This window comes from Lepidothrix coronata, unplaced genomic scaffold (assembly GCF_001604755.1).
Source record: "Lepidothrix coronata isolate B3197 unplaced genomic scaffold, Lepidothrix_coronata-1.0 Scaffold177, whole genome shotgun sequence".
Taxonomy (NCBI): domain Eukaryota; kingdom Metazoa; phylum Chordata; class Aves; order Passeriformes; family Pipridae; genus Lepidothrix; species Lepidothrix coronata.
In genome coordinates, this window is record NW_016690357.1 from 530,724 (window position 1) to 548,338 (window position 17,615).

General features: G+C 35.2%; 1 protein-coding gene across 4 annotated transcripts in view; it reads left to right on the forward strand.

Annotated features, from left to right (window-relative positions):
• The window catches only part of PHF14 (PHD finger protein 14), a 161,748-nt gene extending 147,826 nt beyond the window's left edge, over positions 1–13,922 (forward strand). For all 4 annotated transcript variants that reach the window (XM_017830360.1, XM_017830359.1, XM_017830362.1 and 1 more), the window contains one exon: positions 13,094–13,922. Coding sequence is in view for 3 of the 4 variants with exons in the window: in XM_017830359.1 (XP_017685848.1) it covers positions 13,094–13,168 (75 nt within the window). In the remaining variant the exon portion in view is untranslated. The remainder of the gene's footprint in view (positions 1–13,093) is intronic.
• The last annotated feature ends 3,693 nt before the right edge of the window (positions 13,923–17,615 follow it).

The window sequence follows — 17,615 nt, forward strand, 5'->3', positions numbered from 1 at the left end:
AATGATTGCTAACTTTTCCTAGAGACAAAAAATAAGCATCAGAACTTAAAACCAGACAATTTCTTACAATAACTACACTCATTTAATGTTTTCTTTGCTAGTTTCAGAAAGAATGGGTGATGTTCTGGGCTAGAAAAGTTAATGCTTTTAAAGCCTTCTGTACTTTCTGGATGTAATAATAATGACAGCACTTAGCAGTTGTGTAAATCTTTTCATGCATAGAGCTCCATCCTAACACTGAAAGTATTATTAGTCACATTTTACAGATAAGTTCTTTAACATAGGAGTCAGTTCAATCTCCACACCCTCCAGGCTGAATAAGTATTATAGTAGGGGCACAAATGTCAGAGATTTTAGCTGAGAAATTCCTCAACTGATTCTCAGACCTTGCTTTACTAGCGACACATGCATTAACTTTATGCTGGTTTCTGTTAGTGAATCCCCTTTAGATTAGAGACTCCATTAAGTACCACTCCTCCATTTTTTCCTCTTCTCCAGTGACATTTTCCTGAGGTTTTTTGTTATCCAGAGGTTTTCTCAGCTTTTTCTACACACCCCTGACCTCAACTCAGTTTCCCCTGCAGGACACATCTACAGACTGACTCAAGGCCCAGTACTGTTTTGATAAAATATCTTCAATAACTGTCTCATTTTTATGTCTGTCCTGTACAATCAGTATATTTGTTTTGTAAAAAAATATAAAATATTTCTATATGAAATAGTTTTATATACATTTTTATTATAATCACTTTTGATTATTTCTTCATTTGATAGCCATAATTGGCACAAAAATGTGATTGAGATACATGGCCATTATCCTGACCCACTTAGCTTTTATGATATTTTACTTCTTGGCCTTCTCTTCTTTCATTTTTTTCATAACTGATTTTAGACTCCGTATGATCAAACTCTCCAGATGTGTTTATACAGCATATGGCATGATATGAATCAGCCAGATTTGGATTATTTGTTAATATTATAGATAAATAAATATTATATCTATGTATTAACATTTATCAATTTGAACAGCAAAATTGTGGTAGGACTTAGAGACCTTTCTGTATCTCAGTCTCAAAAGGCATCATTTGGGGGAATTTTCAATGGACAGGCTGTTACACTCCAGATTTTAAGCCATAAGCTGCCCAGAGCGGTTACATTTTATTTAAGACGTTTTGAAAGCCTTTTGGTTCATTATAACCTCTAATTCACATCTGGAGAAAGAGTCACACACTCTTCTCTAAGAGAAATTATTTTAATTTAAAGAGAAAAATAAGATATTTTGGCAAAAGGTTTTATGGGAGTAAAATACAATCAAGAAAAGCATTTTACTAAAACACCCAGCACAAAAATTCAGTTCACAGAAAACACCTCTTGCAAACAATCAACATACTAGCTTTAGTAAAACACAATTCATTGGTTTTAAGTTAACCACTGGAGAAGGAAAAGAGTAAAAGAAGAAAACGGACTAAAAGGGTAAAGAAAGAGAGAAAAAAGAGAAAAGGAGAGAGAAGAAAGGAAAAATGGTTACTGACAAGATTCGATGATTCACGTGGTGCAGGCAGACGGAGAAAAGAGAGAGAGAGCTCACATGGAGTCTCGTGTATTTATATAGTTCAGTTTTCCCTCCCAGACAGGTATCCAGTTGGTTCCGACCCATGTCAATAATTCAGTGAGATTCAAATCCACAGGAGAACCAACAGCTAACAAAATCTTTCATTATTTGCTTTTTTGAGAACTTACCTCCTGAAAGGTTTGCTTGATTTTAAATAAATTGAAAATACTTCAACCAAATTCAAGTAAAAAATGATTAATACCAATAATTGTCACTGATATTAAGGAGAGTGGTGACAGACAAAGAGAAACACCAATTAATGTAGGAAGAGTAAGATCCATGATTTGTTGTCTGCCAAAATAGACGTCATTTGCTGTATTTTCTTTACAGTCATATATTGTTAATAATCATATTTAAAAATTACTTTGGCAGACGAAGTAGTAAAGTTACATTTTTCATTTCCAAATTGAAATTCTGATTTAAATGGATGTGCTATAGGCTTCTATGGTTCTTAATGTGTTGGTTGTCTAAGGTACATCCAGATGAGAGGAAGCAGCAAATGAATTGTCTCAAATACTAAGTGATATTTGCCATAGGAGAACACAAGCCGGTTTTTTCTACATAACCTTTTTTTAAATATATTACGTTTGGTTTGGTTTTGTGCGTATAAAGGAGAGGTGTCCTAAGCTTATCTTAAATCATCAGTAAACAGAAAATAATGAAATAGCTACTGGCAGTTACTTCTTAGAATTGTGATATCCAGTTCCTGGAACTCCTGTATATGCAGAAAGAGAAAGAATAAAAACAGGCAAATAGATTGCAACTAAGTAAAATGAATGAATATGTAAGCTTTTCCTTGATGTTTTTAGGTAATGCTGATAGTTACAAGACTAGCTGTTGTGCAAGAGCAGAGGGCAGCAACTACCAGACATCTCTGTTGGGCCATAGCTGACCCTGAGTAAGGTGCTATTACACTTTTTCTAGAGGTAGTTGAGTGGCAGCACTAAGATTTCTGGAAAAGATAACCCTCTGAAAATAGCCTCAACTTCCTCTTAAATACGCATAATTTAAATGCCCTGCTTGCTCGAGGGGCTGTTTAAATGCAGTATTCAATTCCAGAGAAGCCTTGATCTACAGTATATTTCATACATAGCCCCAGTAAATGGTACTGTTCAGTTCAGTAATCAGATGAGTTGAATGTAATGATGCATGTATACAAGTTTACAAGTTGTGGCTCTTAATGGCTGTGAAGAATATTATGTCTTGGTAGCACTGTGATACAATGTAATGGGAGACAAAAAGCCTTCTGAGTGAGTAGTCATCTGAGGGATGGAGTTTAGTGAGCTTCAAAAGGAGTTTCCGTGAATGATATTAAGTTACTTCAGTGTTTTAAGGGAAAAGTACATAAACAACAATTTATAATGTGAGCTCTGTAATGAGCTCTTCTGGCATAAACATGCAAAACACTGATTAGTTATAGCCGAATTTCACTAGCTTTGGAAATCTTCTAAAATATAGCTTTTCAGTAATTGAATCACATCAAAGTATTTTTTTCTCCCACTCTTCTAACAAAATTATGTGTGATTGGTTGGAGGGCGGGCAGAGATGAGAAGCAAGCGGTGGACAAACCAAAAGATGACTTTGATGTGATACAGTTTGAAACAGTAACTTCTAAATTTATCACAAAGAAATGTACGGTGAACCTGAAAGGAGTCCTGTTTGTGGTGACTACCAGCACCAAGATGAGGTCTGTAAGTTAATTTGATTCTAAGCTTCTGAAAAGCATCTAATCTTTTCAACTAATCTTTTTTTTTTTTTTTCCAAAGTATATAAATGTTGTTAGATACCAAGTTTTGGAAGGGTATCAGAGTATGTTTGAAAGCAGATGTTGCTTTTACAGGGCAGGTTTTTTGGAAAGTTCCTTTTGATGATATTTGGAACATGAAAGGGTTACACATCACATTATTTCCAGTTGAAAGAGTTTCATCAGATTCTAACTTCAAAAAATTACAGACACAACATCGCTATCATGACAAATTACCCAAACATTCCTGAATTAAATAACATTTGGCTTTAGATCCTCACTTGGAAATGCAAAGATGAGAGGAGTCTGAAGAGAACTCAACCTACTGTAAAACCTAATACTTTTTTTTTTAAAAATTTAGAAACTGATCAGCCTGAAACTATTAAAACCTCGATATATTAAATTTTACAATTTTGATTCCAAATTAAGTATGTGTTTATTACCAACTGATAGACCCTTGGTGCTTCAAAGACAGCTGATTTGATCTATTGTATGAAACAGGACTGTTCGGGCATCATTACAGGGTCAGAACAGTAAGAGCTACCTTCAAATACAGCAATGAAAATATAAAAAACCAATTAAATAAAATTTTATATTTTTTGTAAAGTATAAAAATATAAAATCTACAAGCCCTCCTTTGCCATCAAACCAAATGAAGTCCAATGTCTAAGTCCATAGATTTCTTGTCTTGTTAGATTTCAGGTCCATAGACAAATAGATGAAGGGAACCATTCTGTGAATCATTATGCAATTCTATATTATCAGATTAAAAGTATGTTTATACGGCTTGGAAAGGAATGATTTTGGCTTCTGTGTAGGTCTTCAGTGCACGTGTTAATTCAGAGTAAAGGAATTATAACAGTAGGGAAGGTGTAGGTCTTCCATGAGAGATTGTACTTGGCCTGCTAATATGAAACTATGGATCTGATCCTGGCCTAAAATGCTCTTTTTTTTTAATAGATTTTGAAGTTTAGTTATAGTTAGTTAGTTAGTTATAGTTGTTAGATTCTGGGTTTAAATAGCTGTATATGTGTTTGAGGGGACCTACTGAAAGGAATTGTAGTTTTTGGCTTTTTTAAAAAAACAAAAGTCTTTTCAATCCCTGATTTCTTCGTCAGTAGCACAGATTCTATTTGCTCTCACACTCTATTCTCTGTCTGCTTCTGCAGCTTTGTTCATTTCTGTCTGTTTTGTTGGCAACTTCATCAATTGTGTCATGGTTTGAGATAGCCTCAAAATCCAATCCCCTAGTCTAAGCCCCCTCCCACATCTCAACCTAATGTGAGATGGGTTTTTCCAGACAAAACACACCAGACTCAGAATGGGGGAAAGGGAATATATACTAATTCCTACTAATGATAGGAATTCAGTATTACAACAAATATAAAGTCTTTTTTTACAGCATTTATTTATATGACATTTTGAAAAATAGGTGACTAAATAAAGGCCTTTGCTGTTTAGACTCCTATGTCATCATAGTAACTCCACTGAAAGATCTGTCTTTTACATCTTGAGCCTGAGCAGAATTTCACGGCTGTACTCAGATGAAATGTTCTGATGAAATAAGAAGAAAAAAAGTTTTCTCAATTCTTACCTGTCACATTATAGTAATATTTTCATGAATTCCAAAGTTAATAAATTTAAAATACTGCAGTAGACTTTTTCCAATTAAATGAGCATTTTCTTTTGTCAAAAGGAAAGAAAGAACTTTGATTATGCTTTTTACAGTAATTTAATTAAGCATTTCTTGTAAGTTCATTCCAGTATCTATCATGGCTCACTAAAGTTGAAATTCAGTATAGAATGGTAGATTAATTGCCCTTTGTCTTAGGTGAAATAAGAATCCTAAATATGCAGAGTCATGAAATTTAACTGTGTTCCTCAATTGCTTATTCAATGCTTTGGAAACCTGAATCAAGAAGAGGGCCAAAGGTTGTTAAATGTAGCGAATAACACAGATTTTGAAGTTTACTTAATGAACCGAGTGTTTATTACTATGAAATAAATGCACCATTTAAAGAATTATGGTGGAAATGTAAAACATTAAAACTCTAATTAATTTTGGTCAGAAGCATGCAATGCACTCATTTTTCCTAAAACATTTTCATTAGGGTCTAGATTTTCTCTGTTATTGAGATAAATTTATTCCTTTCATATGGTAGTACTATCTTTTTCCATTAAAAATATGTCCTTCAGTAATGTTTACAGTGATGTCTTTCAGCTGCCTTCAGCTTTGAGCAATATGTCTCGATAGCAGCTTCAGAAGCATTTTGCTATAACTCAGTTTTTCTTGCTTTTCTATTTAATGTTGTTAATCATTTTGGAAGCAGAATGTTCAGACCTCTTTATTAAAGGCTTTCTATAGCCAAACTTATTTGTGAAAACAGTTAAAGCATGAAAAAAATCTTCAGCTATCATTTAGTAACTACCAAGATACATGTATAGCCTAACAATTGAGCACTTAAAAATTAAACTTTTCTTTTACTTGTTGGGTTTTTTTTAATTAAATAGTACTTAGAGCTATTAATTCCTTATTGTTGGGCTGAGCACCTTTTGTTCTCACCTTTTGTTAACTATTGGAAGAAGAAGACATTTTATTTCTTAGTATAAAGAATATAAAAATAAGTTTTACTTCTTATAGTTTAGTAAATGTATAGTGTAAATATGGCTGGAGTATAACCACAAATATTTAATATCATCTTGATTAGCATATACATTTCTAGGCTATGGAATATTATTCTGTGGTAGTATTATGAATATATAAAAAGTGGAATTTTCTGTTTTAAATTTACAATTTATAAAAATAATTAAGATATTGCCACATAAATAGAAAATGCTATTGTAGTTTCCATATATGTGTTTATATATGCACAGATGTGATTATTATCATTGAGGGATAAATTTGCCTTAGAAAGAATCTTATTCAGAACAGTGTCAGACTTGAAAGCTTGAAAACTGATGCAAGTGTGCACTCTGAGACCAGAGTGGAAATTGAGGCCTGTCCCATATAGGCAGAGAACAGTCATGTTAAAGTTGCTTTTCATCTCTTTCTTAGTTGATATTTCACGTTTGTGATATCTAAGCATTTATAGGTGCAGTCTAATGTTCATAAGCCTGAACCTTCAAAGACTCAAATTGTTAAAGAGGAAACATTTTCCTCTACTTTCTTCAAGGAGAACCAGCTGAACTTGTAAAACAATGGTTGGGTTTCAAGCACCACCTGCCCTGAAGAGGATCCCAACTGTAGTGGCAGTCAGCCAAAAGGGCCACTCAGTGGAATGGTTGCCTCCTAAAAAGGAGAGGAACAGATGGAAGATTTGGAATCTGGCATCAAATTCCACTTCTGTACTAAGCATTAAATGAAACTTGACTGTAAGGGCTCTTGCAATGGTACATTTATCTGTATAATCAGAATTAGCAACGAGGAAATAGAAAATACAGAACACTGACAAACATTTCAAAAAGACTTTCAAGTTCTTGTATCAGTGCAAGTTAAAGGAAAGAGTTTGTGATAAACATGCAGCTGCTTGTAGCTTAAGAGGAGCTTTAGAGTAAAAGTAGTTCTACTGGTCTTGCATTGCCACCTAGAGCACAGTGCCATGTACTGCTTGGGGAAGGAAACAGTCAAACGTTGCTCTTTTCACTGGGCAAATTGAGGTGGAGAGCTGCTTCCAGTTAATTCATGTCGGCTTTGCTTACATTGTAGTGGTTAGTCCCTTCAAAGCCTACAGTTTTTAATGGAACAGATCAACAGAGATTTTGTTGTAGGACTTTGGTGAGCTTTGACAGTAAGAATTACTTGAGATGCGCATTAAAAGGTACAACTGTCAGCTTACCAGTGGTCCCAGAGGGGGCGTTTTCTTGATGGCTGCTTCAGAATACTTCGTGAAACAAATGTCAAACATAGTGACAAGGCTGTCACTATGAAAATGATCCATGTAGCAAGGGTCTCCTTTTCCTTGGAAACAAGCATCTGCCTTATCACTGCAGAGCTGCGGTGACAGAAAACTGTCATCTATCACAAGAAATTTATATTTGCTTCTAATATCCATTGGTAAAGAACTGTTCCATTTGTACTCTGTATTCTTGCACCACTCTTCATTATAAGGATTGTCAGTAAGGCATTTGAAAAAGATAGCATAGACTTTGGAAGAAAAATAACTTTTGAATATTACTGTTGGATGCTTACCTTTTGCCCATTTAACAGAGAGGCTACTTTAACCCCCAATTTTTACCTGAAACTAATTTTCCTCCAAATTTGGCCTATGACTTTGGAAAGCTAGACTTTATGTACACAGACAAAAGCTCTCATAGTTAATAAATTTCTTTTTTCCTGATATATTTTTTAAGAGTATTGAAAGTATTTTTACCTACTTCCAACTGGTATTTTCCTAGCTAGATTCTGTGAGGCAGGAGATGAAATACCTTGGAGGAACACCCTCACTGGAGCTTAGTATGTTGGTCATATTACAGCTTTTTTAAGTTAAGATACTATAGAAAATAATAGTATCAGAATTAGTCTTGAGTGTTTTTGAGATTATATTTCTAAATTATATGATAGCATAGAGAACCCTTTAGCCATTCCTCATTATAGCAGGACATTTTTGTGTTTTGCATATTTTCTTATTGTTCAGATGATCCTTGACATCATCCTGTAATATATAGCTGTTTATTAAGTTTAGAATATGGGTTGCAGTTTGCAAAACACACAAGAGCAAGTCTACTTTATTAAGTATACATTTGTAGTGCAGCTCTAGAAATTACAGGTATGGTGTAACAGACAAATCTGTGAATTGGTGCATTTCCCAGCACAGTTAATTGAGGTGTGATCTGTTCTACTTGCAAAATAGTGTCAGATTTCCTGCAGAGCTAAGAATTGTCTAATTCAGTGTTGTCTTCTAGATTTCATGTCATTAAGTAATGGAGTAAAAAGGAATTCTCAGACATTTTGAATGAAATTGGTTAGAGGGGCAAAAAGAAAAAGGGATATTCAAAAGCCTATTTCTTGGCTTTTTTTCCCCTTTTTATTCCAGAATTTGTCTACGGGGGAATATTCTGGAATAATTACTCAAAATAAACTTTACGTATCAGACCCATTATTCTCTGGTCAGGGCAATATTTGTAGTTGACCTTAAACATGCCTTTAAAGGGGATGAAGTTATGTGACAATCTCTCTCAACTGTCAGCTAAAAACTTTCAGAAAGAGGATCTTAAAAGTCAGATTCTTACCTTTGGTTTTGGCAGCTAAAGATATCTAAATATTGAAGTATTCTCATTAACTTCAGCAAAGCTATTGAATGCTCAATACTTAAACACATATTTAAGTGGCAGATTGTAGGGTCTTGGTTCTAAATTCTTGGCCCTGTTCTGTTGCTGTGACCCATAAATGCACAGCTACCAAGTACAGACTAAGCAGTTTGAAGGAAGCAATGCCCACAAGGCGTTTGGAGACATCAATAGAGCACCCAAAGAATCCAGTACTTTTCCAAAAGGAGGAATGCCAGGGCAAAGGATGTAGGAAAACTGATGTGGAAGGTCCATCACTCCGTCAGCATTAGATGAGGATGCAGATGAGTCATCCAGTCTTCAGTGGCTTAAGGAGCTCCTGAGCTGACATTTCAGTTCAGTGCTGGGTTTAACAGCACTTTGTAATGCCCTTTGTGTTTTTCCTTATCACTGTTGGTTTTGTAAATCTGGAATAATGTCAATTCCAGGCTAGTAAACTTTATTCATTTCAATATAAAAATAATCTTTGGGCTGTTAAGTGTGCTTTTTCAGTAAGAGTAATAGTACAGTTCTGAGGGATTCACTTCCCTTGGCTACTCTTACAAGTCAGCATTTCTGTGCTGAGGCATCTTTTAGGTGAGTGTATTCACTGTATAATATTTGAGTCTGTGGTTGCCTGTAGTCAGAAAAGATACTGAGACAAGTTTGATTTTTGGTATCTGACGGTAAGAACTACTTTGAAAGTTTGATTTGTGACATCTACTAGCAAAAACTACTTTAATTTTAGGATTTTAGAATGCAGGCATTAGATGTTAGAATCATAGACATCTGGAAGCAAAATAAATGACAATGTAAAATAGAGATGTGAGGTATTAATAGAAATAATGTGAACTGAATTTCTGTCAACAGAAACCAGAATTCAGCATTTCATCTTCTGTGCAGCTACTGGTAATAGAAACTTTGCATACTGACATCATGGATGGTTTTTTACAGATAACATGAAAATAAAGAGGTTTTCCTTTGCTATCCATCAGAATTAAAAGCATTATAATGATAATGATAGGTGTTAATTACTAAAACAAATATATTAAATGTATTTAATCTGCAGTCTGTTTGGCATAATTTCTGTATAATTAGGCTATGTAGACTATGTAGCTGAAAATTCAAACATTATTAATGACATCGGAAACTCCAAATCTTTCAGTAATCTGTGTGCAATCATTGAGCTGCTTCTTGGACTACTAAAAAAAAAAAAGATAAAGCATTTCATAGAAATTTGGCATTGTCAGCAAACTGAAAGAATAGTGAGTCTTTACATCTTGTGGTATGGTTAATATGTGCTCTAAATTGCCAGTTCAGATCTTTTCCAAGCACACTGGCAGTGATATTTTACTTCTTATAATTTGTAGGAGTTCTTGTCCCAAATTTTCGTGACAATTTTCCATCATTAGTAAGTTTGCCATTCTAAGGCCTCCTGCTGTCACTTGTTTTCTGGCAGAAAGTTGCATGAGTGCCAAAACTGGTGGTTCATGCTTGCCAGTATCCTCTGAAAATCCTTTCTGCCATCTTGACTGTTGTTCATGTGGCTGTGCACAGGTCTGGGAACTAATCTGGCATAAGGTGTATCTGACAAAGTTTTCTCACTGTGATAATTCATACGATGAGAAGGATCAAACACCATTACTCTGCTCTTTGCACAGCAGTCACTTCTGCTCAGAGATACCACACTTCGATTGCTGTTTCAAAATGAGATGTGAGTTTCTGTTCTTGGAAAACAGAGATGAAGTAAAAGCACCTGTAAAAAATTAGGATGTCATATGTGGAGCATGGTTTAGTACAATGCTGGTCAGAAAGTTTTTGTGCATAAAAATACAAAAATTACAAAGTATCAGTCAAGCATCTGGATGACTTGTGTGTGGAAGTCTGCCCACATAAATCAAATTTATGCCCTGCTGGTAGATTTTACCTGTTTGAATATGTTTTACTTAGTTTAAGCGACAGGAGACCAACAAAGGAAAGGGTATTAGTTCTGCAAAATATACCAAAGCAGATGCTTCCATTTTGAGTATTCACACCGAGCAACTCCTGGAGTTGCCATCACCACTCAGCCATCATTTCTGCATCTCAGATACGCTGATCACTGCAGCTGCTGCTGTAACCTGGGAAATCTGCCAGAGCACAAGCATGACCTTTTGAGCACAGAATTAAAACATTTCAAGTCTACACAAAGCCAGAAGATTCTGTTAAAAAAAACCCCTCTTTCACTAGATAAAACCTTTTGTTGTCCTCAAAAAATAGTCTCAGGAAGCTGATGTTCAGTATTGAACCTAATGTGCCTTCACCCTCTTGTGGCCCTCAGTGGAGGTAGGACTCTGCTGTCTTTGAAATTTCTGCATGCTCTGTATGTTAGGAGAAGAAGCCCTAAGCATTATGTCAAGTGTTCTGGGAAAAAAATTGATAGTATAGGGTTTATATTCCCTGCATGAGGGAGCACAAGTCAGGACATTGGAATAATATCAGGTTGTGTTCTAGGGATGTGGGTTAGTTGGCATTGAGGTCAGTTGGGATACAACTTCTGTAGGAACCTTCAGAAACATGCAGATTTGCTGTTTTTTATTAAGAAGTTCTTCGTTAAATAACCTGCTGTTTTTCTATAGCAGCCAGAAATTTCTGTGGGTGTTTTTTTTATTCCATTTATTCTTTTGTCACCTGTAAGCAGTATGTCTAAGCTTAGTTACGCCTCACTCCTTTGTAGTTTCCCATTCTGCCCTGCTTGTGTTTTCTTTTGAAGTTTGACATCTGTATATGGACTATACATTACACTCTCTTGAATATATTCTACACTTCTAATTTCAGTGAATCAGCAGTCTTTGATTTCACACACACGCACAGACTTGTTTCTCACCTAAACCAAAAGAGCCACAGGCTCTCTACATGTTTTAAAGGTAATTGAAGAGATGACAGTCCAGAAAGATAAGAAAAAATGCTTTTAGCCTTTAGTGGTCAGTCACGTAAATATTTCTCACTGCCTGGCCTGTCCCCAGAAGGGGGAGGGTTTAAAGGCAGAATGGCTTAGAGCGTCTGCTTCTTTAATAGAACAACTAGCTTTTCCATTTTATTTTAGTTCTGTGTAACATATTACAAGACCACTTTTTTTAAATGAGATCTTCCATATTTTGTGCTGCCTATGTGAGATTCCTATATGTTTTCTACTTCTAAAATTTTATTATAGTGCTGCCCATGTGATCTTCCAATATGTTTTCTGCCTCTAAAACTTTATTATAGTCATTCCTACAAAGCATGCTTTAATGGTGAAAAAAGGACTAGGATGTAAAAAGATAAAATTATTTTCCTACAAGAATGAAGATGCTGTTTTAAATCAGGATACTACACCCTGGGTTCCTGGGTCCCACCTAATGTCCCTGGTGTTTCCTATCTCTCAGCTGTCGACTTGGAATGAGTGGTGTTATGGCAGCCAGGATGCTTCTTCATTCCCAAATGTCAGTTCATTTCTTGTGTTTTGAAACATGGAAGATTCTCTGTAAATTCAATTAAAATGCAGGCAGGAAAACCGGACGTACTTTGAAATTGTGATAAGGACTCTTCCTGATGCAGTAGGTTGCAAGTTGCCTTATAAAACAGTTTTCTCAGTCTTCCATAATTTATACTTTGGAGGTCATGATTTTGTACTGGACACAAAATAGTATCCATTCCTATGGAAACGGGCATTATGATGTCACTTCATTTTTTCAGTGAGATCCAGAGGAACCTGTAGTGAGTTATGAGCCCTACTCTTGGAGCTGAAGCTGTAGAATATTGTAAGCCTGCTGCTGCCTGACATGCTCATGTTTCCTATTTTAGACCTGACTGATCTTCAGATAACATATGGTGGTACAAGTAATTGGAAAATTGGCAGACCTGTCAAGAAAATATGCTAGATGGGACAAAAATACGATGTTGCAGCACATAAAGTGTCTCTGAAGTTAAATTTATTGTCTTTTATCAAATGGTGAAGTAAACGTATCTCAAAAAAAGTGTCTCAAAAAAATGAAACATTTTTCAATGGCAGATGCTTTTCAGAAGTAATTTTTAGTACAATGATGAAAGTTCTTGCATTCAAAAGTAATTTAGTGGAAACCTCTGGTCAAGAACAAAGGAAAGGTGTATAATACTGTCTGCTGCAGACGTTTGAAAATCTTGTCATCTCTGTGTGGTTTAGTAATTTTTTTATGTAACCATCCAGTAAATTGGTCAGTAAAATATTTACTCATTAAATTATTCTTCTGCTATAAATAGGTGATTAGACTTGTTTAAACTTCTTATCATTTTTATTTTAACTCTTGGGCAAAATTAAGCACTTGAATAAATGACATTTTTTGCTCATTTGTATGCTTGTTGGTCAGACAAAAGATGGCAAAAGTCTTTACAGAATTCTATACATCTGCGTAAGTAGAAAAGGTGTACTTCTTCAGTAAGTTGATTAATGTTCATGTTTTCATTTTCTTTTACAGGAAGATGAAAATGAAGCTGAAGCAGAAAATCCATCTCAGGAGCTGAATTTGGAACAGAAAAAGTCAAAAAAATAGGAGATTGCTGTCTTGTTTGAAATATTTGCAAGTTGTGTAACAGTGATTATAGTTTCTCATTGTAAAATTAACAAAAAAAGTTCTCAATAAAGTCATTGAAAATTAAATTCATGGTTCACTGGGGAATTAATTAAGTAGCTCCTGGTGATATTTTTGATTGCATTAAAAGCTGAATTATCAGAACTGAGTACCATACCATACCAATAAAATTCTGAAAGCTTTTTGAACACGTTATGGAAAGCTGATGGGTTATTCATCACTAATAGCATTTACTCAGAAAACAGGGCAATTTTATATTTTAGTCTACAAAGAAATGTTATCCTTAAAGGATAGTTATAACTCAGGCATATTTTGGTATTTCTGAGCAAGAGTTTTTATTCTTAAAAGTTAGATAAATATGTTCTACTAAATGAGTTCTGAAATTTCTTACGATCAGTGATTAAAATAAATGTTTCTGAGGTCTAGGTGGAGGCAAGGATTTTTTTATATGTATAGTATGTTTTCAGAAATAATGAGTTTTACATTTGTATCATGGGATTTTTAGTTGGTTTCTAGTTGCATTATAATTTTCTTTATGTAAACCTTTTCCATCTTTACGTGATCATTGTCTTTTAATGAATATCAAGCTTTCATCTTGATTAGGCCATCCTACCCAGGTCTAATTCCTTCATGCTAATCTTTCCATTCCAACAAAATTAAATAACTTGTCACTGTGTCATTAGATTTTCAAGTGAGTAATAAATATCTAAAATAACTTTTCTTCCTATAGTCCTAATTTTGTTTTGCAATTTACTTCTGCTTTTTAGCCTGTGCAGGTCAGTTAATGGGAAGGTTAGTACAAGAAAATCAGAGGTAGATTTATAGCCCAATAGTTTCACAGATTGCAATGAAGAAACAAAAAATCTCACTGATTGTTTTAGGATTAAGACAACACTCACCGGTGTCCCATGAGTGAAGTTTATCTTGCTCCAGAAAAAATTAATTGTATTTAATTGAAAAAGTTAACCTCTTTTCCCACTCTTCTATATTTTTACGGTTATTCTGTGTACTGAGTGTTAGATTGTAAATAGTATTCACCCTGAATTTTTTCCTGTTTGTGTAAATTATAGTTTCAGATATTTTAAAAACAACATGCCTGTGCTTAAGCAATATCGTTTATAAATTCTTTTCTGGTTCATAAGGTTCGAATGTGTGTAGTTTGTGGACAAATTTCAATCACAATTACTCTACAGGAGTTTAATAACATTAGATCTCATTTTAACGAATGCAGCTATCATGTAAATTAGCATATAAAATAAATTCAGCATTGGTCCATTTGGTGCAGATCAGCTACTGTAACCATCTCAGAAAGGAGGGGGAATATGATTTTTGTCTTCACTGCAGTGGAAGAGACAGATTTAGGAAAGATGGAAACTGAGTTTTACCCTGAAGGACCTTAGGGACTATTCTCTGCGCAGCAGTGTGAAGGATCACAGGGTAGATGAGAACAAAGGGAATGCTTTTGTTTTTTTCAGACTAACCCAGAAAGCCACAGTCAGTTCTCAGAGTTTATTCTCAACAGGATCTGAAGAAGGGGCAGGGTTTCCATTGGAACAGGCTGAAAGGACTGTGAATTTTGAAGGACAGAACTAGTAGCTTATAAAAATGAAGTTTTACATGGGACTTACACAAAGGTAGCGTAATGGCAGGGGGATTTATTGGCTGGGATGGATTGTGGCCACGTCTCTGCCTGTCCCCATCTCCAGTGCACTTGATGTTTGGGTTTAGCCATGCAAATTATCCTGTCTGAAATAAACAGACAGGGTCTCATTTCTGCAAAATAATCTATTTCATTTCAGTCCATGGCAGCACATTTGTCCTTTTGCTGTGAGTCTATGCCCTGTGACAGCCTAGGACTTGTACAGGTGTTTAAGAAGAGAAGGATGGTTATTCAGTGTTCAGGTTTTGTATGAAAATGTATTACTTGTCTCTCAAACACCTGAGTGAGAAAAATAGTTCAGAAAAGGTACAGAAAGGTACAGAACCTTTCATTTGATGCATAATGCTGATCAGCTTAAAAGGAGTATTTCTGTTTCTTTCCTAAATTATTCAAAAATTTAGTGTAAAATTATAATTACATAAATCCTACTTTTAGGTAACTTCTTTATGAGAAATCCAGCATATGTCACTAGAAGTCTACAGTCAGTGTTGTTAACCTGATCTAGTTAAAATTTGCAGCTGAATTATTTCTTTTTCATTCTTGAGCTTTCAGACTACCAATATGAATTACATTTTTGTCATATATGTTTTTCATTAGTGTCCAGAGGGATTTTTTTATACAATACACTGTGTAAAGCAGATGGCTGCAACACTCCTGCATGACTATGACATGATTCTTCTGAGTGTTACTGCTTATTAGAACTAAGATGAAAACCTGATGCAGAATATTGTGACTTTTATTAAAGTTGTGTCCATGCTGCAGTGAAATACAAGCCAATTTGGATACTGCAAACAGCTCCTGCAGAATGAAGTTCAAAGCTTATATGAATAAACTAAAAGCTAACTTAGAGGTGGGATGAACAAAAGTTGAGACAGCTTTAATTCAACTGATTACAGAAACTTTTATGGAGCAGTATATTCTTTGTATGCAAACACACATAGGCACCTCTATGTACATGTGTGCAAGCAGCCAGCTATAATGTCCTTTTTATTTTATTCTCTTTCCCTCTATGCTGTTATTTAATAATGAGTCACATGTGATCTGAAAATCTAGATGGAGTACTACTTACTTCGCACTGCATCCCTCTCATGCATGACAGTGGTGGTGCTCCCCAGTTGGAATTGCAGTTTTCTGGGCTGCACTAGTGATAGCTATTTTAGGGTGGCTTAGGGGATAATTATGTTTTCGGTGCCTGAGGAGAAGCTGTCATTTTCTTCATATTAGAGCAAATTCCCTGCTTTTTGTGCAGTTAATGGTGAATTACTGTTGATTTTTGTTCAGTCCTCCATGTTTGCTCTTTTCCCTCCTGTGGTACAGTGGGCTATAGAGAATATTTTGGACTCCCAACACTGTTTTGTATCACAGACAACCACTTCATCCTCAGAGAAGAGCAAATTTCTCTATTACTATAATTTTTGTTCTTAGAAAATGATGTCTGACCTGACTGTTTGACCTTAGAAATAAAGTCTGGGGATCAACAGTCTGAGGTGTAAAAGTTCTTGTCAATCACTCACAGAGTAATGTTTCTGATTTATGAGTGTGATTTATGTTGTATTGTAGACTTATGGGAAATACTTTGCTGTTAGATGATTTTCCTTAGTCTATTAACTAATTGTTGTTGTCATGCAAGGATGCTTGTTCTGAATGCTACATTCCTACATTAAATATAGGACTAAATGATTGGCATGAGCTATAAAAACAAAGGTACTTTTGACATAGGGGATGTTAATTTCCTGTCTGTAGCTGCACAGGCATTGAAATTGTTGGATCTAAAATGTGGTGCAGTCATAAGGATTCTGAACTAAAGCAGATATATCCCAGCATATATATCCCAGCATATGTGTAACTTCTTATGGCTAAATGGGAATCCACAGTATTTTGTTTTTTCATAATGATATATTGAAGTGTATTGCTACACTGGACATTTGGTACTTATTTATAGTTTTTCTCCTGAGCAACACTAGATGTTGTGCATTATATGCACTGTGTCACGTGCAGTGGCCAATCCTAACACAATATTCATTTTCTGCTCATTAGAAAGCGTTTGTATACCTTTAAATTAAGAGAACTATTAAAAACAATTATTCCTTCTGAGGAGCTTCAATACTTGCACAGCAGGAATTTTTAAAGGGAGAGAACCATACTGACAGAGAGGTATCTCACTTCAGTGCTTCTCTGTTATTGCAGTCCCATAAGCTGCCTACCTCTTGGTTGGTTGCTCTGCATCACACTACAGAAACTAACTCTCCCTGACATTAGGCTGGATAGGTTTTACTCTGGTTTTACCCTGAAAAGTGAAGATTGATTAGAAACTGACTCTATTTCACATGACCTAAAGAAAACAATTTTTACAATGAGTAAATGACTTCTATCACCTATCTAAGGCTATAGAGCGAAATCATAGCAGGTAATATTTCCCCACCGTGAATTCAGTGTGGATTCTGCAGCGATGTTATCTGGGGGAGGAAGTGAAATGCTGAAGGCAACAGCATGAAAATGCATGGAGCTATGGCATAGTTCTGATTTGTTTGGAAGAACTATTAATTTCCTTGTTACAAAGCCAAGTAAGAGCAACCCTTTAAAACTATTGAACCATGAAAGCCATTTCCTTAAGGGTTTTAAATTTGGGAACAGAGTCGTGAAATTTGTAGCTTTGATGAGACATTCTTTGCCTGCAGTCAGAATAAGAGCCAGATCATTGGTTTCCCAGCATGACACCTATGTATTCTTGTGTGCACTAGATATCAT